General features: G+C 47.5%; 1 protein-coding gene and 1 long non-coding RNA gene across 4 annotated transcripts in view; one reads left to right on the top strand and one right to left on the bottom strand.

The window, feature by feature from the left end:
- The window catches only part of LOC307211101 (polycystin-1-like), a gene marked incomplete at its 3' end in the record, with an annotated part of 61,165 nt that overhangs the window by 19,800 nt on the left and 15,622 nt on the right, over positions 1–25,743 (bottom strand). For all 3 annotated transcript variants that reach the window (XR_013836297.1, XM_079967352.1, XM_079967351.1), the window contains exons 9-26: positions 24,928–25,046; positions 24,438–24,585; positions 22,559–22,833; positions 20,691–21,458; positions 20,030–20,161; positions 18,937–19,112; positions 15,585–15,721; positions 11,430–15,097; positions 10,346–10,501; positions 9,322–9,459; positions 8,929–9,211; positions 8,302–8,533; positions 7,200–7,359; positions 6,514–6,654; positions 4,894–5,035; positions 2,830–3,435; positions 2,462–2,621; positions 709–967 (exon numbers count right to left, since the gene is read on the bottom strand). Coding sequence is in view for 2 of the 3 variants with exons in the window: in XM_079967352.1 (XP_079823478.1) it covers positions 709–967; positions 2,462–2,621; positions 2,830–3,435; positions 4,894–5,035; positions 6,514–6,654; positions 7,200–7,359; positions 8,302–8,533; positions 8,929–9,211; positions 9,322–9,459; positions 10,346–10,501; positions 11,430–15,097; positions 15,585–15,721; positions 18,937–19,112; positions 20,030–20,161; positions 20,691–21,458; positions 22,559–22,833; positions 24,438–24,585; positions 24,928–25,046 (7,700 nt within the window). The remainder of the gene's footprint in view (positions 1–708; positions 968–2,461; positions 2,622–2,829; positions 3,436–4,893; positions 5,036–6,513; positions 6,655–7,199; positions 7,360–8,301; positions 8,534–8,928; positions 9,212–9,321; positions 9,460–10,345; positions 10,502–11,429; positions 15,098–15,584; positions 15,722–18,936; positions 19,113–20,029; positions 20,162–20,690; positions 21,459–22,558; positions 22,834–24,437; positions 24,586–24,927; positions 25,047–25,743) is intronic.
- Positions 13,649–15,598, top strand: LOC307211172. The gene is made up of 3 exons (XR_013836336.1): positions 13,649–13,746; positions 14,594–14,685; positions 15,515–15,598. It is a non-coding gene; the product is annotated as an uncharacterized lncRNA (long non-coding RNA).

Genomic DNA, 25,743 nt, shown 5'->3' with positions numbered 1-25,743 from the left:
GCCAAGCAGATGATGCTTTTTACCCATACTCTAAAGGAGACAAGGCTTTCTGTTTCCAAGTCATTGTGGACCATGCATTACAATATATCAGGCCACAAAAGCTGCAACGTAACTGTTTGTTTTCTGCTACTCTAATAGGCTGCACATATGTTTGATCTTCCAAGCTCCACTATTGTTGTTGTTGTTGTTGTTGTTGTTGTTGTTGTTGTTGTTGTTGTTATTATTATTAAATGTATCCTGCAGGTGTTTTATTTAATTCTTCCTTTGGATTAGTGTGCTTCACTGGTTATCCTAATGGATGTTACGTCACTTCATGCTTGACTCCTGAAGTTTGTTGTGTTTTGGGAAAACTGATTAAACAGCTTGTGATGCGCACACAACTCATACCAGCCACAGGTGGTAGCTCACGGGTACCACAGGTAGTAGCACCACAGGTAGTACCACGAGTAAAGAATATATAAAATCCTGGGCATTTTGGCTTGCCTGCCTGAGACTGCCAAAACAGCATTTGGTGGGTCTCTCTATACATGGCTGGAGCCTAATATTCAGTGGGGAGGATCCCAAGTAGCGCAGGCCTGGAATATCCTCCCCATTAGGGCCATGCATATCTCAAGGAGATCAATGTTAACAAGATGTTGCCCACCGGCTGATGGGAGTCTTGCCCACTCATCTTCCCTCTGCATGCTAAACTGAAAAGGAAGTTCTTACCGGAGGCAAGAAGACAACACTGTGAAGAGGCACAAAGAGGCTACCCCCAAAGACAGTGAGATGCTCCGTCAGGCAGACAATCTCCTTGGGGCTGGTGGCAGCTGTTGGGGTCACTCCATCTGCACTCCACTGCATGCTGGGAAAATGGAAGTACTGGCAAAGGCTGGCAAAAACAGAGACGCTGGCACGGACGGGGGAATGGCAGAAGCGACTAGTGATGTTGATGTAGTATTCCTGATGAGTCGCACTGAGATGGTGACTGGATGGAAGAGGTCAATAGCCACAAAATTAGTACAAGTGCATAACAGCTACCTCTGGATTAACTAACACTACAGGGAATGTAAATAATCACTGCAGTTTTGATCAGAGGGGACAAGGAGCACTGCCCCAAGGAGAACATGCTTTCATGTCCTTTGAATGCTCGATATGAGACAAGTATCTGCTCAGAAGCAGGACCAGATTTAGGTTCGATGAAGCCCTAAGCTACTGAAGGTATATGTCCAGCTGTCCTTTATCAACAACAAATTGTCGCTGTTTTTTGTGTTGAAGATACGCTATGTGGTAATTTATGGACCTAATAGGTATCTAAAGCCATTTGCACATAACAAAATATGTATTTTATCAAAGCAATTGTTGAACTGAAATACAATTACAGGATCAGGTTTAAGGTGCTGCTTTTAACCTTTAAAGCCCTATACGGCCTAGGACCCTCGTACCTACGGGACGGCCTCTTCTGGTATTCCCCATGGAGGACCTTACAGTCTACAAATAACAACACCCTGAAGATCCCGAGCCCCAGGGAGATTAGACTGACCTTGACCAGAGCCAGGGCCTTTTCGGTCGTGGCCCTGGCCTGGTGGAATGCTCTCTCACAAGAGAACAGGGCCGCAAGGAGATTTGACATCTTTTCGCAGGGCCTGCAAGACAGAACTGTTCTGCCAGGCCAGGGTTCAGTCTGACTCATTATCTCTTTGTATGAACAACTACAAAGGAGGTTTCCCAGCCCACTCACAGGTCCTTCTAATATCAATGGAAATAGTTGGTCCTGGCAAGTATTAACAGCTTTCAATTTTAACTTGAGGATGGCCATTTGTCCAGTCTCCCCACTTTGGCTCGAGGGTTCAACAGTGACAGCAGCTCAAGGAATTGGGAATGGGAACAGCCTCAGGGTCAGACATGCTAGGTCCATGAATAACCATAGTTTAGAGGTCCCGGGCCCTAAGGAAGTCACATTATCCTCCACCAGGGGCAGGGCCTTTTCAGTGATGACTCCGACCTGGTGGAATGCTCTGTCCCATGAGACTAGGGCCCTTCAGGATTTAACCTCCTTCTGTTGGGCCTGTAAGAAAGAGCTATTTTGCCTGGCCTTTAATTTGAATTCAGCCTGATCTTTTATTTCCCCTTTCTTCCCTCCCCCTCCCCTTTTATGAAGATCACCCACTCTGAGACCCCACAGCTAATTCTCCCCTGACCTCCTCGCTGGCCCAAGTAGGACCAATTCAGCCAGCTAGCCCTGGGGATTATTTAATTGATTTTTGATTTTCATTGTTATTCATGTTTTTATAGTGTATTTTATGCTGCTTTTATAATTAAGTGTTTTAAAGTGTTTTAAATTTGTTGTTTTCCACCCTGAGCCCAGTTTTTGAACCAGGAAGGGCAGGGTATAAATAAAAAATATTATTATTATTACTATTATTATTATTAGAGAATTTGAGAGAGAAAAGGGGTGTCTGGATAGGCAAACAACACTTACAGAGGAGAAATTAAGAGGGTGACGTCCCTATTGCGGTTTTCCTCCAGACCATTAGAAAAGGCAATTTCCTCCTTCAAGGTGTAGTGGAACTCACTGGGAGATGGAGAATTATGTCCGTAAAGATAAAGGGAGGGAACCTTCTCCTGGCTGAAACCAAAGCCTGGGAAGAAAGGATAGGATCGTTTCAGTCCACTTGCACAAGCTAGAGAAAATTAAGTATGAAAGGAGAGATAAAACAGGTTTGGAAGAGGAAGTGCCACATTGCTGCTCACCAATGGAGTATAAGGACATTGTGAAAAAAACTCCTGAGTCTCACTTACCTGAGCATTCTCCACTATTCCCCTCCAACTTTTCGCTGCCACACTTACCCTTCATCACAGTGAAACTGACATGGACGTGTGTCCCTGTCACGTTGCTGCCTGATGCAACTTTCACAGTGAAGTTAACAGAATCTCCCGGTGGGATGACCAGTAGTGTTTGGGGCAAGTCTTGCAGCTTCTGCTGTCCAGCAGGTAATCGCAGGCTGATGGCTCTCTCCTTAGGCAGGTTGGCAACTGAGATCGGCACTCCTGCTGGAGTGGTGAACTCCAGAAGCGCAAGGCGGGTGGAAATGGCAGAGTTGGTGTAGTAGTTGAAAGGGAAGGGGTTGATGGCAAGGTCCATGGTGACCTGCACCACCTCCTGGCTTTCTGCCAGCTGTTTGGCAAGCGTCCTGGGCACAGAGAAGAGGCACTCCGCAGAGGGGATCGTGCACAGCAAATTGCTGACATCCGCCCTTTTCCCCCGAACGTGGATATCAGAGACGGAGAGCGACAGAGTCTCCTCATTCAGCACTCGGGACTTCATCAAGGACCTCATCAGAGCACGAGTGAGATTGAAAGCCAAGGAGACCCAATTCCTGAGGGTTGGTTCCTTCGACACGCGGTCGTTCGCCACCATGTGCAGTCTCGTGTCTTCAGTAGTTAACATTATTCCTAGGAGCAACATGATAACATATCAAGAGATGCAGTCCTTTATAGCTGCTCACTCCTATACCTGTTTTCACAATCTCCCTTCAAGGGATTATGTTTGCTTAATGACCTGAGAGAAGGGCCCACTCACAGTAGGTTTTCATTGTGTCTTGAAATATGCTTGGAGTCGAGAGTGGATTTCATGCTCTTTATTCAGCTCATAGTGGTGAGGAAGAATGGAAGTTCCCTCAGAATGTCTGCTTTATATACATTATTTACACAATGGGCCCCACGTGATTGGCCAATTCCAGGATTCTCCTGTAGGCCAATCAGGTTGCGGATTCACTTCCACCTGGAGCTGGATTGGGTGGCTCCTGTGGACCAATCAGACTGCTGCGTCCTGAATCCTATTGTTCTAGCACCAATCAGACTGCTGCATTCTGAATCCTATTGTTCTAGAACCAATCAGACTGTTGCATTTTGGATCCTATTCAACTCAGTACATAACAGTCTTCTCTGACAAGTCTGCCAGAAAAGGTAGCTTTTCTTCATACCAACTGCACATAAATAATAATAAAAAAATAAGGAAAACAAGAAAGGCCAGAATTCTTTAAGTAGCTCCCAGAAATCCATGTGCATATGGTCCGGCAAGAGGCCATTGTTCACTGTTGCTATGTAATGTAATGATACGACTTAGGTATTTGACTTTTTGGAGTCAGCCCTTGGCATTGATAAGGAAAACAGATGCTTATCCTTTCTTTAAGGGGCAGCGTGAGAACAAAGGCAAAGGATAAAAGGAAGCCATGGGAGAAATTTCTTATTAAGAGTTGGTAGAAGAATAAGTTGTTTATACACAACAGAAATATAATTTGGGAATACAGTGGTACCTCTGGGTGCGAATGGGATCTGTTCCGGAGGCCCGTTTGCAACATGAATAGAATGCAACCCGCAGCAGCGCATCTGCGCACGTGTGGGTTGCGATTCACCACTTCTGCGCATGCCCGTGATGTTATTTTGCACCTCTGCACATGCGCGAGCGGCAAAACCCAGAAGTAACCCTTTCCAGTACTTCCGGGTCGCCACAGGACGCAACCTGAAAAAACATATCATGAAGCAAACGTAACATGAGGTATGACTGTATTCTTGGAAAGAAGCCACACCAGGAGGAAGTTCTGTCCACTTTTTTCCTTCTGCACTATTATGAACAATTTGATGAGTAGAGGGGAAGACAGGCCATGGGTATAATGTAGCTTGGCCTGAGGTTTTATTAACCTACAAAGCCCACCCTAGTCCTTTAGGTTTGTGGTGCCATTTTAAAAATCTAAATAAAGGAAGCCAGCAAGTTGTTTTGCTTCTGTTGGCTGCAGGGGCTAGAAAGGGGAGGACCAGGGGCAGGAGTGGAGACAGAGATTGAATCACAGCTCCAGTACAGCCCAAGTGCTACCCCGTAGTTATGGCAGTCATCTGCCCTTTGTTGCCTACCCAGGATTGCCAAGATGCTGTTGCCAGCGGAGGCGGGGGTTTCGTGACCTTCTTTTGTCTCGCTGTGGATAACTTGGATCATTCTCTTGGCAGCTTCCAGCATTTGGGTACGAGATCCAAGGCTGAGCTCTTCTGGGAATGCCTGGTGTTGCAGGGGGGAAAGAGGACTTATTCACTGCTTGCCCAAACACACAATTGCTCTCTTTGAAAGGACACATCAAGTGAGCCCCCCGCTCCCCCAGACCCCATTAGTTTCCTTCCATCACTCAGAATGATTTGTTTGTTTGTTGCATACTAAAATAAATCAATCAATAAGGCTCTAGGCATCTTACAAATGGGGTTGTATCCCATGGGACTTCCCCTTCCTCTCTTTCTCTGCTCGTGAAATCTGCTCTGGTCCCCCAGCTCAGTGTGTGTCAATGTGTATGTGTGTGCAAGTGTGCAAGTGTGCAAGTGTGCAAGTGAGAGGAGAAGAGGGGAGAAGTTGCATTGCACAAGCAGAAGTCTGCTGCATGAGCAGAATGGCAGCACTCGCAACAACCAAGAAAGATAAGATGCTGCGGGAGGCAGATGGTTGCTCTTACTCTGAGTGATAATTTTTTCTCTTCTGCTTAAGGAAAGAGAGAAAGCTCCTGAGATGGACAATGGCATGTCAAAACTAACAGCTCAGCTTTAGCTAGCGAGGGAGGGAGGGAGAAGAAATTCAGTATTTAAAGCTGAATCCATCAAATCCACACTTTCTAGAACAATATGCAAACTGAAACACAAATGTCCTAAATTCACTTATCCAAATTTTGTGATGCACTTCTCCAAAGAGTGTTTACAAAAATGGATATCTATGGGGAAAGTGTACATAAACCTGAATATGTCTCTGAAAACAAGATATGAAACTGCATTAAATTAGGGAATACATCTTGCAAAAATGTGCAGAGTCAAAACTACATATATAAATGTGTTTACTGGGAGAAATTCACACTAAGGGCTAATCCGGACTGCCTCTTGCCTCTCTGCTTTCCTCTGGGGAAATCCACTCTTTAGCACTCAGCTGGAGCAAACAGCAATTGTCAGCTGGGATAGCTCAGTCAGTAAAACATAAGACACTCAAGGTTTTAGGTTCAGGCCCCACGTTGCGCAAAAGATTCCAGGGACTAGGTGAGTCTGGTGGTCCCTTCCAACTCTACAATTCCATGACTCTATGTTCTAATTTAGAGCTAAAGAGTGGGGTTTTCCTGAGGGGGTCAAGCGGAAAACCACTCAGCCTCATGCTTTCTAGGCATGGGGCAAGCAGAAGTGTTTCTGAGACCCTAAGATACAGAGGAATTATCATGCATCACTTTCTGCAGGATTTGGGGATATATCACAAAACGCTGCAGAATGTGAAAAACCTGAATTTAAGATTGGGAAACCAACAGATCCTTTTATATCACTAGCTCTAGCACAGATTTATTGGGGAGGGGATTACTATGAAAGGACAGCAAATAGTCAGCTAATCAGCTTATTGTTATATTTACTGCCATTTGGATTTTTTGCCGCAGGGTCCCAAATATTGTGGGCCATCATTGCAACACCTTCTCTGACTCCAACAGAGCAATGACAAAACATCTACTGGAGGAGTCCTACCACACAAGCCCTCAGTGCAGCGCTAAGCTGAGCAACATCCTTCACACTGGAGATATTCAGGGAGGCCAGAGCGGCTGTGACATTGCTGCGGATGGAGATGCGGTCCCTCAGCTCCTTCATGCTATACCCTCTTCCAAAGTCCTGGGGGGAAAAAACATGTGACCAAATCACCTCTGCTGGGACAGAATACTGCCAAAAAGAAAAAGAAAACCTGCCCAAATGGGGATGATACATATTTTTAAAAGTGCTTTTTATTATTAATTATATTTTCATATCACCCTTCCTCCCCAAAGGATATCAGGGCAAAGTAGAACATGGCCCGACAAAACTTGAATAATTCAGTCGACAGTGAAGATACAAAAAACAACACGCCAGCCAATTTCCATATCACAACCTCATTCACTGTGGGGCGCCAAGTTCACTCCATCCCCGCAAAGCTAGGGCGAGTGTGTCTTCGGCTGGCACCTAAGTGTTAACAAAGAAACGGGCAAGTGCAAACGGAGGGAGTGCCACAACTGGGGTGTCACGGTGGAGAGCACCCTTTTTCCTAACTCTGCACAACAGATTCTAGCTGTGGATGGGACTGTGAGCAGGGCCTCCCTTGAGAATCTCAAGTTCCTGGGTGTGCAGGCATTGTTAACCTGTACGCAGATATAAAGCGTTCTCCCACACCAGCAAGTGCTTACGTGATTCAGCAGGCTTATGAGAGCCAAGGAGTACGGAATCACCTCCTGTGGGTTTCCTTGCTGGACCACACCCCACAGCTCCGACTGGCTCTTCTTCTTCAACCAGCTGGTTATGGTGTTGAATCCTGAAGGGAGTTCAGGCATGGTGAGAGTCAGGGTTCTGAAAGGGAGAGCGGACAGAATTTGCAAATACACTTTTAAGTGCAAACACACTTTGCAAGCATCCCTCCCTCCTCCCTGCCCGTGCAAGCCCCACTTGGAAAGGTTTTGCTACCATCCTCAAGTACTGAATGCCATAAAGGTAAAGGTAAAAGGACCCCTGACCATTAGGTCCAGTCGTGACTGACTCTGGGGTTGCGTCGCTCATCTCGCTTTATTGACCGAGGGAGCCGGGGTACAGCTTCCAGGTCATGTGGCCAGCATGACTAAGCCGATTCTAGCGAACCAGAGCAGCACATGGAAATGCCGTTTAGCTTCCCGCTGGAGCAGTACCTATTTATCTACTTGCACTTCGTGCTTTCAAACTGCTAGGTTGGCAGGAGCTGGGACCGAGCAATGGGAGCTCACCCTGTGGTGGGGATTAGAACCGCCGACCTTCTGATTGGCAAGCCCTAGGCTCTGTGGTTTAACCCACAGTGCCACCCGCGTCCCTCTGAATGCAATAGTAACCTCATAATCAGGAACTGTCCTCAAGGAAGTAACACAATGACTGCAGCTTTAATCTCTCTCCAGGTAGAAATAAGTCTTGCAAAAGCAACGCTGTCTGCCAGTGGCAGTGCTGTGCTGCCTCCATCTTGACAGCAGCATCACTGCCGTTTCCTAGAACAGTACAGGGGGCAGATGCTAGCAAGGTTAGGGCTGTGTGGGTGTGCTGGAGGGAATGCCAGATTGGCTCTGCTTGTGCATCAAGGCACCCCCGGCTTTGCCACCCTCCCCCCATACTGTCCTGGCAAGTGGCAATGATTCCACTGTTAGGACAGCAGCACAGCACAGCACAGCATGATGTCTTCTCCTGCCTGTTCTTTTTTTCTTCCTGAGTCCCTGGAAGTACAAGGCACAGAGATCTCCTGCTTGGCCCATCCCAAAGAGGTCCCACATTTACTGGTTCAATGCCAAGGTCTTTGCTCCCCGTGAATCCTCCAGCTCAACTAGGATGTTGACGCTGGATTGATTGCCAAGAGCGCCTGAGGGCAGGAAGATGCTGAAGGCAGACTTGACCCCTCGGTACAGGCAGGAGTTCCAACAATGGCTGCTGTGAGGGGAGCACATTTCGGCAGTCAGGGTGTAGATCAGCTGCTGCTGCTGCGTTGGGCTGCTGTCCTCATCCATCCAACCTGAAAGAGTCAGAGCAGGAGATGCAGAAGGATATCGGATGGAGGAGGCATAAAGGTATACATCACTTCAGCTTGGTCACATGAGAATATGAATCAATCTGGCTCCAACACAGCTGTATATGCCTGAGCCATGAATGAATCCCATGCAATGCTAGTCTATGTCTATACTCACACACATATACATACGTAAGTTACTGTCTAGTGGTCTGGCAGGCAAAATTACACATGACCCAGGTACCTACGGAGCCTAAGTGACAAGACTGCCCTCCCTGCCTGCAGCTTCCACAAAAGTGGAGCTCAAACAGTTTCCAAAGGACAGCTCCTTGAGATGTAGCTGTTCCAGTTCTTTAACGGCACTGAGATCCCCACTGGGGAAATCTTGTTGCGTTACTTACCCATGCACTGAAATCTAACCGGTGTCTCCAAGATGTAGATATCGTTTTCCGGTCTCAGAATGCAGAGCCCTCCCCTGGGTGGGTGGTTTGGGGTGAGGGTGATGCCGGCTTCCCCCCAGAGCTGTCCTCTAGGCTGAGTGACCAAAACGGTGAAAGTGTAGTTCACTCCATCCTGCAGGACCCCCTGCCTGATCACCAGGTCCCGATTGGAGTCCCCAGTGGAAGTGGTCACATTGTCCAAGGTCAAAGGCTGGCCATCAGAACTCCAAGCTCTCCAGCTGTACTGCAAGGGCCAGACAGCACAGATCACGATACATCAGAATGGCGCCTCTTTCTAAGCGCAACTAAACCCCTGCTGCTCTATAGCCCTGGAATCAGAAGAGAGCATCTCACCAGCGTTCCATTGTCGCAGCTTTCGCACCATCCAGACAGCGTGACATGGATGCTGCTGCTGACCTCGTAGCTTGACAAAGCACTGCAGGAACGGCACTCCAGGGTCACAGGCAGGATCTGGCTAGATGTGATCGAAACCTGCTGGTGGACACCCGAGTCAATATTAAAGTCAGCCCCAAATCAAGACACAGCAGGCTAGTTGGTACAAATGGAGCAACGCGACCCTACAGAAGAGGAGCAAGATGTCCAGCAATGGAGGAGTCCCTTGGACCTCTCCCAGGCAACGTAACAGAACTGTGGTGGAGGGTCCGTCAGAATGTGGACAAAAGCCAGTAGAGTGTCTAGGGGGTTTGCTCATACTGCACTTGTCCTTGAGCGCTAAATCCTAACATTTGGTCTCGACTGGGCTTGCCAGTTTCATAGCAAGCATATGTACATTTGAGTGTTATTCCAGGGCTCGGTGCTTTCCTTGCCATTTGGCATCCCTACGTACATTGTGTTTCTTTGTCAAAGAGAAAAGAAGAGGTCATTCAGCAAGGCAGTCTTTGATCTATGTCTTTGATACAAGAAGACAGGAACTAACTGTCCAAGTCAGCTGGGAGGGATCACTCCCCTTCAGGAACTCCCTAGTGTAGCTGAGGGGGCTGGATGGAGCGGCTTGCATTGAGACTGTGTTCTGTGGAAAGAAAGAAAAAGCTCTGTTTTTAAGCAGAACTTTCTCTTTCTTTCTTTCTTTCTTTCTTTCTTTCTTTCTTTCTTTCTTTCTTTCTTTCCAGAGGAAGTGTTTTGACTACAAGGCACTTTTACGCAGAGGGTAAAATGTTTCACTTTTAGGAGCATTTCCCCCTCAGCAAACTCTTCAAAAAGACTCCCTATAAGCAACCATCAGCGACTGCCACATACTTGTCCTGCCCTACATGTTCACTGTGTCTGTCTGTCTGTGTCCATCTGTTTCTGTCAATTTATATGTGGGGAAGTCAGAGAGGCCACATGAGACTAGAGAAGGTAAGAAAGCCAAGCTCACCGTCTGTGTCACCCAACCAGGATCTTTGCCAGGCTTCCTCACAGTAAGGTTGAAGTGGTAAGTTGCTCCTGGATTCAGCACGGTGTGTGGGACAATCACTCTGTCCCGGCCTGCCATAGCAGGGAAGCCACATAAAGTTGTGGACACATTAGGTGCCTGTGGCAGAGAGAAGTTCAGTTAAGGGCCTTTTGAATTAACTGTTTCAGCCTCTGATGCTGAAATTGAGGCTGCCGGGGGGGGGGAGTGTAAGGGCCCTGGTGAAATCTTATGAAACAACAGACTTTTGAAAGCTAGCATACAATTAAAGTAGAAAGTTGTGAGAGCTGAGCCTGGCCTTATGTTCTGAAGTACCTGGAGGCTCTTCCTCCCAGGTTCTCTGTCCCAGTGCCATGGTCCTCTGTCTACCCTTACCCAAAAGTTAGGACAACTCTGCAGGCCCCTGTAAAGTGAGGCTCAGTCTTCTCCCTCATACAAAAGAAGTGAGAATGGACAAGGGGAATGCTCTCCTGGTATAACAGCTTTTAAAGGGCAGGAAAGCAAAGGAAACAAAACAAAACAGGTTCTAGGCAGGTAAAGCCATAGCTCCAAATGCAAAATGAACTGGGAGCATACTCAAAGTGCACTGTTGTTTCTTCATTTCCAGCTGCTAGAAATTTGGTGCCTTCTGAATTTGACATAGAGAGGCACCAAATTCACAAAGTGCTGAATTCAAGCCATGGCTGCAAAGTTTGAATTACCAAGCAACATGTGATGGCAGGTGACTGACAGGTGGGCAACTCCTCCCACCTGTCAAAGTGGCCTCTGGGGAATCGGTCGCTTCTGGATTTGGTCCTCCAGCAGAATCCTGTTTCACCACCCCTGCATTAAAGTCTTCATATAAAGGAAACCCCACCTTTTCAGGTTATGCTTTTCATTAGTTAATCAGCACCAGGGTTTCCCAAACTTTTTGGACTACAACTCGCATCATCCCTAGCTAGCAGGGTCAGGTGGGAATTGTAGTTCAAAAACAGCTGGAGACCCTAGTTTGGGAAACCCTGGTCTAAACAATGTGTCTTATTGCTGCCATTCCAGGTCCTCTTCTTACCTCCAGTTGACAGTCCCAGTGGTACGCCAGAGAGGAGTTCCCACCCTTCTCCACATCAGGGTCATATGACTTGCTTCCATCTAGAACCAGATCCATTTTGGCTGTCCCTCTCCTCCAGGATCCTCCTTGGATGACTGGAACTAGCTTGCTGGAAAGCACAGTCAAGTCGCTGCAAGCCATCTGGGCCAAGGGTGTGTTCTCCAGAGAAATAGTGAAAAGCAGGCAGTGAGGACCAACGTCCAGGGAGAGCTTGGGGAGCACAAGGCGAGGAGTTAGCACATCTACATGCGGTAATGAGACTGCATCGGTCTTGGACAGAGTATCACAGTTGCAGCTGCGAAATATCTCCCACCGATACAACGCCCGGTAGGCTGTGCATTGTTTCAAGTCCACATCAGCCTCAAAGTAGGTGGTGTAAGATTTGGAGATCACAGAGAGAGGCTCAACCAGCTTCAGAGTAGGGCTTTCACAGAGCAGCTGCTGCACAGTTACTTTTGACTGGGCCAAGACAAAACTGACGTTGTTGTAGACTCTCACTTCTACCAAGAAATCACCAGCTTGGCGATATTTGTGAAATACTCTCTGATCTCCTTCACTGGCAAAGGTTTCGGGTGAGTCCCCAAAATTCCACTCCATGTGAAGGTTGCTGCCGCTAACTGCTATCACATCAAATGTCACGATTTGATTGACAAATGTCCTGGAGCCATTGCTGGACAGGTCTACAGTCACTACCGGCACCTCTAACGTTCTTACCACCAGGAGAGTGTCTGCACAGAAAGCATTGGTGGCCTCAATCAGAATGGTCAAATTGTCTTTGCCAGAGGGGGTATATGTCACCTGCTGGCCCGTGACATTATGGTCGGGCAGCCCAGGGAGCCGAAATGCCCAGGAGAAAGCAATGTTCTCTCCAGCTTGCACGGCTGCTCGGAGTGTAAGTTCTTTGTTGGCTTCCAGAATGGGCGGGCAATCATCTAAGAGATGCAGCCCCTTCACCTTCTCCAAGACCTTCACCGTGACAGTATCTGTCTGATTACTAACATTGTTGTAAGCAGATGCCAGCACCTGGTGGTCGCCTTTCACTGGAAAAGGAAAGTGGAAGATCCCCGCAGGGTTATCCACCTGAATCCCCAGCAAGGGGAAGTAGAGGGCAAAGGTCACTCGCGAGCCCTTCAACACACGGAGTGTAAAAGTAACCTCATCATCTGTGCACACTGTCCTCTTGTCCACTGTCACAGCCAGTCCAGCCACAGGGTCTTGGATGGAGATGGCACCCAGAGCTGTACTCTCACTAATGTCATTCCAGACCCGCAGAAACACTCCGTAGTCTCCAAACTGCTCAAATCTGTGAGAGATGTTCTGCCCATGGGAGAGGATCAGCTTCTCCTCTTCCCCCCTCTGTAGCTGCCATTCCCATGCAAGGTCAGATCCTGCATCCACCACGCCCAGAAGCTCTACTGAGGTGCCTGACTTCAGGAGGAAGGGCCGCATGATTCCTGCCATGCTGAAATTTGCCCCAGAAACAGGTTCCTGCACTCTGAGTTCTGTGGAGCCATTGCTGAATCCCAGGGCATTGTAGACTGTGACAAAGACACGCTTGGAGCCCAGGGTGTTATAGATGTGCGAAAGGGAGGGTGTGGTGGTAAGCAGCAGCTGTGCATCCTCCTGCACCTTCCACTGATAAAGGAGATCGGTTCCCGACACCACAGAAATGTTCAGGTCCACTGGCTTTCCTACTGCAACATTATCAGTGGCCGATTGAACCTTCACACCATGAACTCTCTCCAAGACTTCCAGGGTAAGGCTGGTGGTGACTTCACCCAGTGCATTCCCAGCCTTCACCTCCACCAGGAGCTCCCCACTTGTATTGGGGCAGAATAAGAACAACTGTCCTTCAGAAGTAAACAGCGGATGCTTTCCTTTCAAAGCTGCCCAATGGAAGGTGACATTGGAGCCCTGAGCAACCTCGCTGGAGAGAGAGAAGGCTTCCGCAACAGCCACATACTTGTCCTGCACTACATGTTCACTGTGGATTTGCACCCCTTGGACTCTTTCCTGGACCTCTACGGTGACGTTTGCCTTCTCCATGCTCACAGCATTCTCAGCTACGGCAAACACCACAAAGGTGCCAAGAGTGGGGAAAGTGTGAGTGAAAATGGCCGCTCCCTCTTGGAATCCAGTTGTTTCACCAACAGCCCAGCGATAGCGAACACGATCCCCTGCAGCTAAAGAAGATCTGAAGGTGACTTCCTGCCCAGCCTCACTCACTGGTTGCTCAGCATGTAGAGTCAACAGCTTGACTGGAGTAAGCACAGTCATGGTGAGTGTCGCTGTCCTGTGACTGACCAGATTCTCACCCACCACCGCGATGGTAAAATCTCCTGCTTTCTTATAGGTGTGGGGGGCTCTTTGACCCACCTGATGAGGTGAGGCGTCTCCAAAGTCCCACTGAAATGCGGCTGTAGTGTCCCAGCTGACTTCAGCCACAAAGTCGTAGGGAGTGCCCACAGCTAGGAAGATGCCCGTTTCACCGCTATGGTGAATGGAGATGGTATTAATGGCCTGCTGAGCTGTGATATTTACCGAGGCGTTTTGTTGGCTGACCATGTTCCACACAGTCACAGTTACCATATACAACCCAGCCTCCAAGTACACAAATGTGATTTCTGGAGTTTTGGAAGGCACTGGGTCTTCACCGATGCCAAAATCCCAGTGGTACCTGTACTGGTGCTGAGGGTCGGGTCCTGGATCTACTTCAGCCAAGAAGGAAAGCGGTTCCTCTAAGGCTACAGCAGACATTGGAGCCAATAGCTTAACTGAGCTGATTTTGTCCTCTACACAAACGGCTAGTTGATGGGAAGCGCTGCTCATTGTGCCATAGACAGTCAGATTCACCTGGTAATTCCCAGCCGCCATGTAGCTGTGAAGGACCGTGGGGTCTCCATGACGAACAGTGGGAGGGCGGCCATCTTGGAAATCCCAGCAGAACATAACCCCTTTAACTGGCCCTGTCACAAAAGCTTGGAAGCGGGCCAGCTCCCCACTGGAGAGACAACTAGGAGCCAGGATGCTGCTAATACGCAGTTCGTAAATGTTGGCTATGGTGGATGCCTCGGTATAGGCCGCAGCACTGTGAACTGTCACTGTTATTGTGTATTTTCCTTCAGCAGCAAAAATGTGAGAAACAACACCGTGTGACAGATTTCTGTAGATGGATCCATCTCCCATGTCGAAAGACCACCTGACATCTGTGCCAGAGGTAACTGTGGCATTGACAACAGTGACTGAACCGAGTTCACCGGGCCCACTGCACACTATGTGCAGGCCCATAATTCCTTCCCTGACAGACACCGATGCCCATGATGTTATGTCACTGAGATTGTTATTGACTCTTAGGGTCACATTATAAATCCCAGCCTTTTCAAAGGAATAGCGCACAGTAGAATTTGGTCCCTCCTGTACAGGTGACCCATCACCAAAGTTCCAGGAATACCATATGCCATAGAGGGAAGGAGAAACCAAGGCCTCAAACTGAGTAACCTCTTTAACCAACGGAGAAGCTGGACTGGGCAGTATGGTCACCAGGGTTATGGGAATGACAGCACAGACTCTGGCCACTTGGTGAACTTGCTCATACTTGTTGAGGGCTTCAGCTCTAACAGTGTAGTCACCTACAGAAATAACAATGAGTACGTATCACTCAGGAGTGGTAATAATTTTAAATCTAACCCTAGAAAAACCACAAAAGCTGTTGAGGTAGATTGAAGTGATTGGCAGGTGACAGCCAATTTAGGTGCAGGGGCCTCAGGTTCCCCGCGGCTGCCACACAGCAGGAAAGCTCCTTCCTCACTTTACAATGCACCTCATTAGCTTTGCTTCCCTTCCCATATGTGTGTTCCTGTCTTGGTCTCAATCTCCTATGATGCTTTTGCCTCACCTGTTCTCTTCTGGTTTCCTAGATTTCAACCTGCTGGTTCTTAGTCAGCCTATCCTGGCACCTATTTTCCCACACCATTTTTAACCTCTCCCCACATAGCTCTCTCAGCTGCTATCTTCTCATCCATCTATTCTCCTCCTCTTCATTTCAGGGAGAAAGGCGTGACTTGAAGCTCCTTGAGCTCCCTAAGTTATCTCCTAGTATCAAACCCATTTTCCCACCTGGCTGAATAAAGGCATGGGTCACCCTTGCTGACACTTGAACTCGTTCTGTCTGTGGATCTGGTCGTGGCAGCTGAGCATCGTAAGGAGGAGCCAGGTTGGTCTCTGCCTCTGGGCTGCCATCACCAAAATTCCACCTGCAAACAGAAATACAGACCACAAATAATGTATTGGATATACTGCGGGCAACCGACAGAGGTCACAATGAGAGCGGCAGTGTTTCCTAAAGCGTCTGCACAGAGTGACAATTTGGCACAGAATTTCTACCAGTGATGCCTGTTGACCTGCCTTTCCATGAACAAAGGAAATCTGAAGGGAGACTCCAGCATGAAACTCTCTGAATTACATTTTATCAGGAATTCAGTTCTATCATCTGTGACTTGAATGAGATTTTTATCACACTATATGTGTTTGCTAACTTACCAAGGCCAGGAAGTTTCTGTTATCACCAACACAGCTATCCTAATTGCCACTTTAACTGTTTTATTAGATGTGATTATTACTCTACATTCTTTTTGCAATTTGCTTCCCTTTGATCTCAGTGTTCTCCATTCCCATCCACTTGTGTCCACAGGCCAAACAACACAGGGGAACCCGTATATTCCCTGTTAATTAGGGATTATACTTCTTGTTGCTGGTGAATTGGATTCTGGCCCATAAATCCATAGCAAATTTGTTAGTCGCCAAGATGCCGCAAGACTCTTTTGTTGGTTTTGTTGATCTGGAGTACTGAAAACAAGACCCAGAAAGTTCACCCTATCTCTGCCTGAGATTGGACTGGACTCAGCAAAGGCAATGATAAATTCCTTCCCAGAGTTTCTTCTGTGCCCCTTATCACATCACCCCCTCTGGTACATCTCCCACATTACCTATCACCACCTTTAAAGGTAAAGGTAAAGGTACCCCTGCCCGTACGGGCCAGTCTTGACAGACTCTGGGGTTGTGCGCCCATCTCACTTAAGAGGCCAGGGGCCAGCGCTGTCCGGAGACACTTCCGGGTCACGTGGCCAGCGTGACATCGCTGCTCTGGCGAGCCAGAGCCGCACACGGAAACGCCGTTTACCTTCCCGCTGGTAAGCGGTCCCTATTTATCTACTTGCACCCGGAGGTGCTTTCGAACTGCTAGGTTGGCAGGCGCTGGGACCGAGCAGCGGGAGCGCACCCCGCCGCAGGGATTCGAACCGCCGACCTTTCGATCGGCAAGCCCTAGGCGCTGAGGCTTTAACCCACAGCGCCACCTGCGTCCCCTCACCACCTTTAGCCCCTGCCAAAAATTCTGTTTTCCGCAAGATGGATACGATGTTTGCTGCCAAAGGTCTTGAAGTCAAGCAATTTGCAAGTCCTGGTTGCACAATTTGTTATTTCAACACCCCAAATGTCTTTTCGCTGTATTTATTCCTTTTCCAAAAGCCATCTCTGGCATGGTAGTTCTTGCTTGTGGGGTACACTAAAGTGGGGACATTACAGGTACCAACAGAGCAGGTAACTCCAGGGTACCTTGAGAGAGCAGGGTGTTGAATTAGAGTACAGTGGTACCTCAGATTAAGAATTTAAGTCATTCTGGAGGTCTGTTCTTAACCTGAAACTGTTCTTAACCTGAAGCACCACTTTAGCTAATGGGGCCTCTCACTGCCGCCGCGCCACTGCTGCACAATTTCTGTTCTCATCCTGAAGCAAAGTTCTTAACCCGAGGTAATATTTCTGGGTTAGCGGAGTCTGTAACCTGAAGCGTATGTAACTTGAAGCGTATGTGTCAGAGCTGCCCGAGGTCCCAGCTCACAAAGGACCAACGCCAGTTCTTGTTATATACAAAAGTCTTTATTGAAGATCAGTTTCGATTTCAAAGCCGCGGCGCGCAGCTCTACGTCTTGGAGTCTAGACCGCTGATGCTCCGTCTGAATCTCCACCCCCCAGACACCAGTTTAAGACTAGCCTTGCTCCACCTCTTCCTTTGCTCTTTCCTCCTCTGGGTCCACCTGTCCGCTGGGGTCTTGCCCTTTCTAGACTCTTCTGACGCTGAGTCCCCTGAGTCTTCCCCCTCCCTCCGGCGGGCTTTAGGACCTGGTTCCCAATCCGGGTTACCTGCTGTGCCACGTGCCTGTACATTTGAACTTGGCGCAAGCGCCCAGCCGGCAACCTTCCTCCTAACCGTTACACTGCTCCTGTCACTGCCTCCCCCTTCAGAGAGGCTAGCTGGACCTGACTTCCCCTCCGTTCCCTCACCCTGCGATGGAGGCGTGGCCAGCCCTGATTCATCTTCTCTCCCTGCTGGAGGAGAAGCTGGTCCTGATACATGGGACTCTTCCCCCCCACTACGCTCTGGTGGAGGAGCTGGTCCTGATCTCTCGCTGCTGCTTTGGGAGTCCCCGCTGGCCCCTTGCTTCTGGTGTGTCCCCCCTGGGACCCCCCTTGCCCTGGCCGTCGGCGCCCCCCTCTGGGAATCTTCTGATTCGCTGGAGAAGCTTATGGAATCTCTCGGGCCACTCTCATACTCCCCTACGCTGCCCTCAGATTCTTCCCCTTCGCTCTCCATTTTCTCTCTCCCCTGTGCCTCTGCTCCTGAGCCCCTGACAGTATGTAACCTGAGGATACCACTGTATCCTTTTTAAAAAAATTAAGTTCAGTGATTCTCCCAGGCACTGTCATGTTCTGACTCTGACTTATAGTTCGATCAGAAAGCAGCTTTCTCCAGAGCAGATGAACTGGTTATTCTGATTATTGTTCGTCTGCATTCCCCTGAAATAGGTGACTTGTCTTGCTTACATTATTTTAAGCAATTTGCTTTGCTGGCCCCTGTAACACCCCCCATTTTAGTGTACCCAGTGGTGGTCTGCTGTGATCTGAATTGGACTGTTGCCCTGCAACAGCCTGGTTCTTGGGTATCTTCTATGCCTCGTGGTTCATTTTCTACTAAACCAGTGTGGCTTTCATGCACAGACAAAGTCACAGATGCAGTTTACTACACCTCCTGAACATCACCGAATGTGCCAAAAAAGAGGGAAGGGGGGAGTACTATGAATTGTCATATATTTAGGGGAAGATACCAGGTCAGACTGTTTGTGCATCTATGCATAGGATGAGACTGAGTTGGTAGCTGCTAACTGAGCCATTACATGAGTTAGCGATTCTATACTAAAAGCTAAATTGGGATGAATTTAGCAGAAGTGTTTGTAAGTCAGCTCAAATGAGGGGTTTTTCTGCAGAAAATGATGGTGTGAATTGGCCTTGAGTAGATACACTGGCTGTTCCCAAAGAGCTCTTCCCTAAGATTGTGTGTTCCTTGCAACTTGGATTTCGGTGATGGGCAATCACTTGAAAGCACCTATCCAGACTTCCTTGCCTTGCTTCTTACCTCACCATGACATCCACGGCAGTGTCTACTTCCACCCTGAATATCATAGTCTGGGGAACATCGACTTCCACAATTCCAGGGAGTCCCAGCAATACAGGGTGAGCCAAGGGGTTCATGGCTTCAGCTATGAGCATCAGTTCCAAAGATTTGAAGCTCACTGGGTTCTTTGCTGTCAACTATGAACAAAGAGGAGAAAACCAAGAAACCTTTGATCCCAAACCAAATAAACCACCCAAATCCCATAAGTCACTGAAGCATCTTCTGATAATGCTCATAGCAGCTCAGCTATCCATTTGCTTCTGTAAGGTAAAGGTAAAGGGACCCCTGATTATTAGGTCCAGTTGTGACCGACTGGGGTTGTGGCGCTCATCTCGCTTTATTGGCTGAGGGAGCCGGCGTACAGCTTCCGGGTCATGTGGCCACTTCTGGTGAACCAGAGCAGCGCACGGAAACACCGTTTACCTTGCCGCCAGAGTGGTACCTATTTATCTACTTGCACTTTGACGTGCTTTCGAACTGCTAGGTTGGCAGGAGCAGGGACCGAGCAACGGGAGCTCGCCCTGTCGCGGGGATTTGAACCGCCGACCTTCTGATCGGCAAGCCCAAAGCTCTGTGGTTGAACCCACAGCACCATCCGCGTCCCTTATTTGCTTCTGTAGAGAGAGACAAAAGAGAACAGCTTGAGTCAGGAAGTCCCTGGCTCAAAAGAACTCACAGAGAAGCTGGAGGCAAGCCCCTCTCTCTGTTATGTTACAGTCTCTCCCCCCCCCCCCGCCTCACGTCCTCACCTTTCTAGTCTTGGTTCAATTTGCTTACATCAGTTTGTAATTTTTTAAAAAAATCAATTCATGCAAGAGTGCACACAGTTTCATTACATATATTCATTTTTGTATGCAATTTTCACATTCTGACATGTAATGTCTCCTAATAAACTGGACTACCTTATAGAGCTGTTGTATGAAATACTGAGATAACAGATATAAATTGCTGTACAAATACTACTTCTATTCCTTGAAATGCCCACATGTGCAATGCTCTACTATGGGGTTGCTGTTATTGCTGTTGTTGTTGTTGAATGGCTTTGGTTTCTCACCTTTAACTTATACGTAGCAGGTCTCTTAAATGTGACACTGTAGCTCTGACCATTGTAGGCAAACATATCCATGTTATCAATCACCCAGGTGTAAGAGACAGAGGACCCCTGGCTGATCTCAGCAGTAAATACCTGGTTAAAGCAAAGAAGTTGCACGATGAGAATAACCCATATATGGGCTATAATGGCTGAACTTTGGGCTAAGTATTGGGGAGCAGTAAATGAGTCTGGGTCTGGGTAGGATACTTCAGTGACCTGGGACTGAGGGGTCTGTGCACTGCCTAACACTCCAATAACTCAAGATCATGACTGCATTGTTTCCTAGTTCAGAGGTACAGTCCTTGCCAATTCTGCAAAGCCACAAAAATCAGTATAGGGTATGCATCTATGTACAATATATTTTTTTCATATAAGAATAGCTAGCTGTGCCCTGGGGTCACTCCAAAAACAATGGCAACCAGTTCTTCTGTAGCTTACTGATTGGAAAGATGCCTCTTTCATTTGCAGTTTTCCCCCTTGTGATGTTGTTGCTGGGGACTGTTTGGTTAACTGAAACGGCCAGAGTATCAGAAGGTCCCTGGACCACTATCCTCAAAACATGACACCAGACATCCCTCACATAAAACAAAGAGTTAACTTTGGAAGGAACATCATAACCCACCTGTGACACATCCACTAGCATCCGGCATGGTCCAGGAGGCACCACCCTGAGTCCATCAATGGCATCATGTGACTGGATCTTCACAGACAACTTCTGGGCACTGACCTCATTGGAAACAAGGATGTCTAAGATCTCCTCCTCTCTTGGTTTATCCATGACAAGCTTCACCGAGGAGAACCAGGTGTCTGTGGTCTCTCTGTAGCAGGAGGGGACACGCAGCACAATCCCTGCTGGGCAAGCGGCCACAAACGGCACCCCAGCCATGTCCACCGGGGACATCCAGTTAGCCACAGCCTTGCAGCCGGAGGTGATCTTGACGACCAGGAAAATCTCCTGCTTTGTGGGTATGTTGAGCTTTCCGCTGAGTGGTGTGGGGTAGATAAGCTGCAGATCGCTGACTTTTGACTGCACTTGCACTGAGCAGCTGGCCTGTAAGCTGCTGACAGCATTTCTCACTGTGGCGGTGTAGGTGTAGGTGTAGGTACCAGACTCCAGCCTTTGGGCCAGCATTGGAGGGTTTGCCAAGCTCTTCATTGCTTGAGCAAAGGTCACTCGTAGGTCACAAAGCATGCTGTCCACCCAGGTGGGGTTGGGCGGCCCAGGGATACCTCCTTCCCACCAGCCCTCCTTCATGAGGCTGATGTAACTCTGTCGCCAAGGGGAATCTGTGTGGGGATGGCACTGCAGGAACGAGCCCCTATCAGCGCTGTGCTGTATCCCTATGATGTCACCCGGATGGACAAAGATCTCTTCTTCTGGCAGGAGAACCTGAAACGCACAGACAGCTGAAGCTAATCAGAATCATTGGGAGGCAGCCTCCATTTAAAGTACACACACCTGGTCTTCATTCAACTCCTTCCTACAGTTGTGCACAAGAAGCAGAACAGTGTACCAGGAAGTAATGCTAATCCATATAAAACATCACAAGACCACCACAATCTGACCTTTTAACATATGTAGTGGAACTGTAAGGTATTAAAAGAATTCTGGGAAATGATATATAATGAATTGAAAAAACTGTTTAAAATAATGTTTGTTTTTTTAAAAAAAACCAGAAGCCTTTTTGTTAGGAATTGTAGGTGTAGAATTACCGAAGGAGCAGAAAAGACTGTTCATGTACACAATGACAGCCTCCAGGATGCTGGTAGGCCTGGAAAGAAGACAACATCCCTACCAGATTGGAATGGCAGACCAAACTGTTGGACTATGCAGAAATAGCAAAAATGACCGGGAAAATCAGAAATCAGGAAGATCAAAATTTCAACAAAGAATGGGGGGAGACCACTGTAAACATTTGAACTCTTTCACAGGTTTAAAATAACTCTTGTAATGTAACAATGACTTTGGACACAATGGGCAACTTTAAAAATTGGAGTGTCTTAAAATGTGTAGTAGAAAAGTTTAAGTAAAGAACCCATGGAGAGGTAGAGGGAAGTCTAAAGATTTGGAAGAATCTTGTTTATTTGTTTTTATCTATGATTTTGAATGTAAACATTAATTTGTAAAAACCAAATAAAATTTTTAAAAGACCACCAAAATCTGAGCAGCACGTATCGGACTGAAAACAGGGGTGCCATGTAGCTCCTCCTTATGACTCATTTGTAAAAGCGGATCTGAACAAAAACATTTTGCATGGCTGCCGAAATAGCAAGGTGGGCCAGGCTAAAAAGAGGCTCCCAAGGTGAAGAGGTCCCATGACCTGGGAGCTATCACAGCAAGTGTTTTCCATGTGGAACCGCAGAACCACTTCCTGTATACCTAAGGCAAAACAAGATATGTGAAGAACCTCAAAGCATAGAGCAAACATTGAACTAAAGACAAGGGTAAGGCTTGTTTACAACCCCAAGGCAACTCCTGAATACACTTACGTGAATGTGGGTGTTTTCATTGCTGAGGGCGAGCAATAAAGGCAGATCAGCCACTATGGAATAGAATGGCGAAGCCCCTTTGTACCGCGGAGGGTATGGGAATGGCTGGGTGTGAGCAGTTGTGTTCTCAAAGGCATATGAGCTGCAAGGGCTGGAGATGTTCAGGCAACGATCCTTCAAAGGGCACCACTGTTGCCCACTTGGGCATTCACCCATGGCATTGCAGAGTGGCTCAGAGTGACAGCAGGCAAAAGGTGAATGAAGCCGTTTGCACCCTGAGGAACAAATAAAAGGGCACTGAATCGCACAAAAGATACAAAACCAAAAAGCCAGATGTCATTTCTATTTTAGGAGTGTGCATCAGCTCTGTAACATAAAGGTAAAGGGACCCCTGACCATTAGGTCCAGTCGTGGCTGACTCTGGGGTTGTGGCGCTCATCTTGCTTTACTGGCTGAGGGAGCCAGCATACAGCTTCTGGGTCATGTGGCCAGCATGACTAAGCTGCTTCTGGTGAACCAGAGCAGCGCATGGAAACGCTGTTTACCTTCCCGCCGGAGTGGTACCTATTTATCTACTTGCACTTTGATGTGCTTTCGAACTGCTAGGTTGGCAGGAGCAGGGACCAAGCAATGGGAGCTCACCCCGTCGCGGGGATTCGAACCGCCAACCTTCTGATCGGCAAGTCCTAGGCTCTGTGGTTTAACCCACAGCGCCACCCGTGTCTGTACGGGGGCTCAAATAACAAGGCAAATTGGGATGATTTGCAAATCTTTCCCCCTCCCAAGCTGATGTCCAAAAGTCGCATGTTGCCCTATCACTCTGTTCTTTCTAAGCTTCTCTTTATCTTATAGCTCTATTTTTTCCTATATTTTTTGTTTCTCCAGGTCTGTGGACTTTGCAGTAAGTGGGGCTGCCCAAAGTTTTGCCAGTGGCACACTGAAGACTGAGCATTTTTTGCTAAAGCGGTTTTTAAAAAACGAAGAAGTTAAAAACTTCATTTAAGGGTTTTCTTTAAAATCCTATCTTGTTCTGCTTTAAAACAAAAGACAGAGCTCTCAGGCAGTTTTACAGATGGTCTCATGCTGTCAAGCCTATCAGAGGAAACAATCAGTCACTGGAAAGCAAAGACCAATGCAAAGCTGCAAAGTTTTTTGAAATGTGCAGGGGAGAATACACCTGGCCACATCTTAGTTATTTTAAAGAAAGAGCAAGAGGCAAACATGCTCCCTCCTCATTATGGGGGAAAGTGAATCACTTTTATTTACCCCACAAAAAGCCCCTGGACCAATCTGTTGGCAATTTGGCAGGTTCACTGCACTCTGGAGGGACTACTCTGCCAGTAAGTGTCATCTACCTTGGTGAAAAACAGGGGGAAGTTATAACATTTTATATTATCTATGGTAGCAGATGGGGAATACAGAGTTTTATTTTTTAAAAGGGTAGTTCAGAACCTAAATTAGAGATCAAAGCAGAGAGAGTACAGAATGACTTAGAAACAGATCAATATCGTTTTAAACCACGCAGATATACAGATGCAAGGTGAATGTTTGGGCCCACGCACACACTCTTATCAAATTTATTACTGTGATCAGCATATGCAAAGGTTGTAATTTAAGTACTGCATTTTAGAAGAAATTAGTGCGACTGGAAGGCAATTCCAATTACAAAAATGAATTAAATGGTGGAATTAACAAATGGGGGGGGAGAACTGTAAAAAATCTGCAGCAAAGCCATTTTCCTCAGCTGAAAACAAGATGTTGTTAGAGAGAAATGGCAACTTATTTTTTAATTAAACTGCTTTAAAGAATAAAGACAGAATCTGTTATTCTTTGACCTAAGGGATTGCAAGGAAGGGAGCAGAAGGGGTTTCTCCCTTACCTGGTGGAATCAAATGTTGACTGGGACTGCAATATGGACGAAAAATCTGGAAACGGGCCTGGATTGGCTTATTTGTTGCTTGCATAGCAAAGTCTAGGGAGGCGACTGTTCCATTGTGGCTGAACCAGAGGCCTGGAAAGAGCATCAGCTGCAAGACAAAAGCAAGTCAAGGGTAGCTGGGGGGCAGTTTAAGATGGGTAGAGGGTTTAGGGCCTACAGTGAACATACTGAGCAACAATGGCGCCACAGTTGGTTTTTTTTACATATGAGGTAAGCTACAAGAGACACATCAGATTTGGAAATCAGGGTTTCCCATGAACTTCTAATATTGGGCTTTCTGGGCAATTTTCTACTTACATAGATGTTGGATTGTATAATGCTGAGATCACTGTCAAAAAGCAGCAGATTTCTCAAGGTCCCTCAGCAACATCTTGTGGAATAGAATATGTATTTGAAGCATGAAAACAAATCAGCCCTGGAAATACATTACCTCCACTTTGCTGCCCCCTAAGAAAGGAGCTGCTTTTCTGGTGCTGACATTCTTCACTTCATAGATAGTGCTAAACCTTGGCATTCCCGTCAGGAAGAAGTTTGGGCTTGGAAGCGCAGCTGTAATCACAGAGCACATAAAAAGGAAGTAACAATGCAGTCCTATAACATCCAATAGCGAGGCAGGGTGAGGCTGTGTTGCTCTGCTGGCTTCCCAACACTGCCTGTTGCTGCTGCTTACCAAGAGGGTGTGGGGAGCTCAGAATATAGCAAGCAGGGTTAGAAGCTAGACTTGGCTGGCCTCTTGGCAGACCCTGCTTTCCGCTTCCTTTCAGCTCTCTCCTATTTCCTTTTTGTGTCCACCTTCTTCACCATTCAGCACTTCCTCATCAGCAGGAGCTCGCATTCAGTTTCATCATTCTTCCCACATCATGGACTAGAAGGCTCGTTTTCAACCCCTTGCAGGAGGAATTATTCTAGTCCATTACAGATGACCCATCAGTCTCTAGAGCAAGTTCACTGAGGTTTTTTTCAACACAACCTGCATCTGTCCTATACTGTGTCTCCTAGGCTGTGTCTCCTAAGCTGCCCATCTTTCCCTATTCTCTGCTCCTTGGTTTCCTCCACCAAGTTACCAACTCTGTCATCTCATGACTGCAAAGTTTTCTTATCGACCTTCGAAAAGAGATTTCATCACAAGGATTTTGAAAGTCCAAGTCTCTAAGGCTAATGGGATTGCCCCTTACAACTTTGCTCCAAGCTTCCTGAACAGATTAGAACTACCTGGTTGTCTTTCTCAGCTTCCTTCTAATGAATC

This window comes from Podarcis cretensis (assembly GCF_951804945.1).
Source record: "Podarcis cretensis genome assembly, chromosome: 2".
NCBI lineage: Eukaryota > Metazoa > Chordata > Lepidosauria > Squamata > Lacertidae > Podarcis > Podarcis cretensis.
This window is presented reverse-complemented; position numbering and strand designations above follow the sequence as displayed.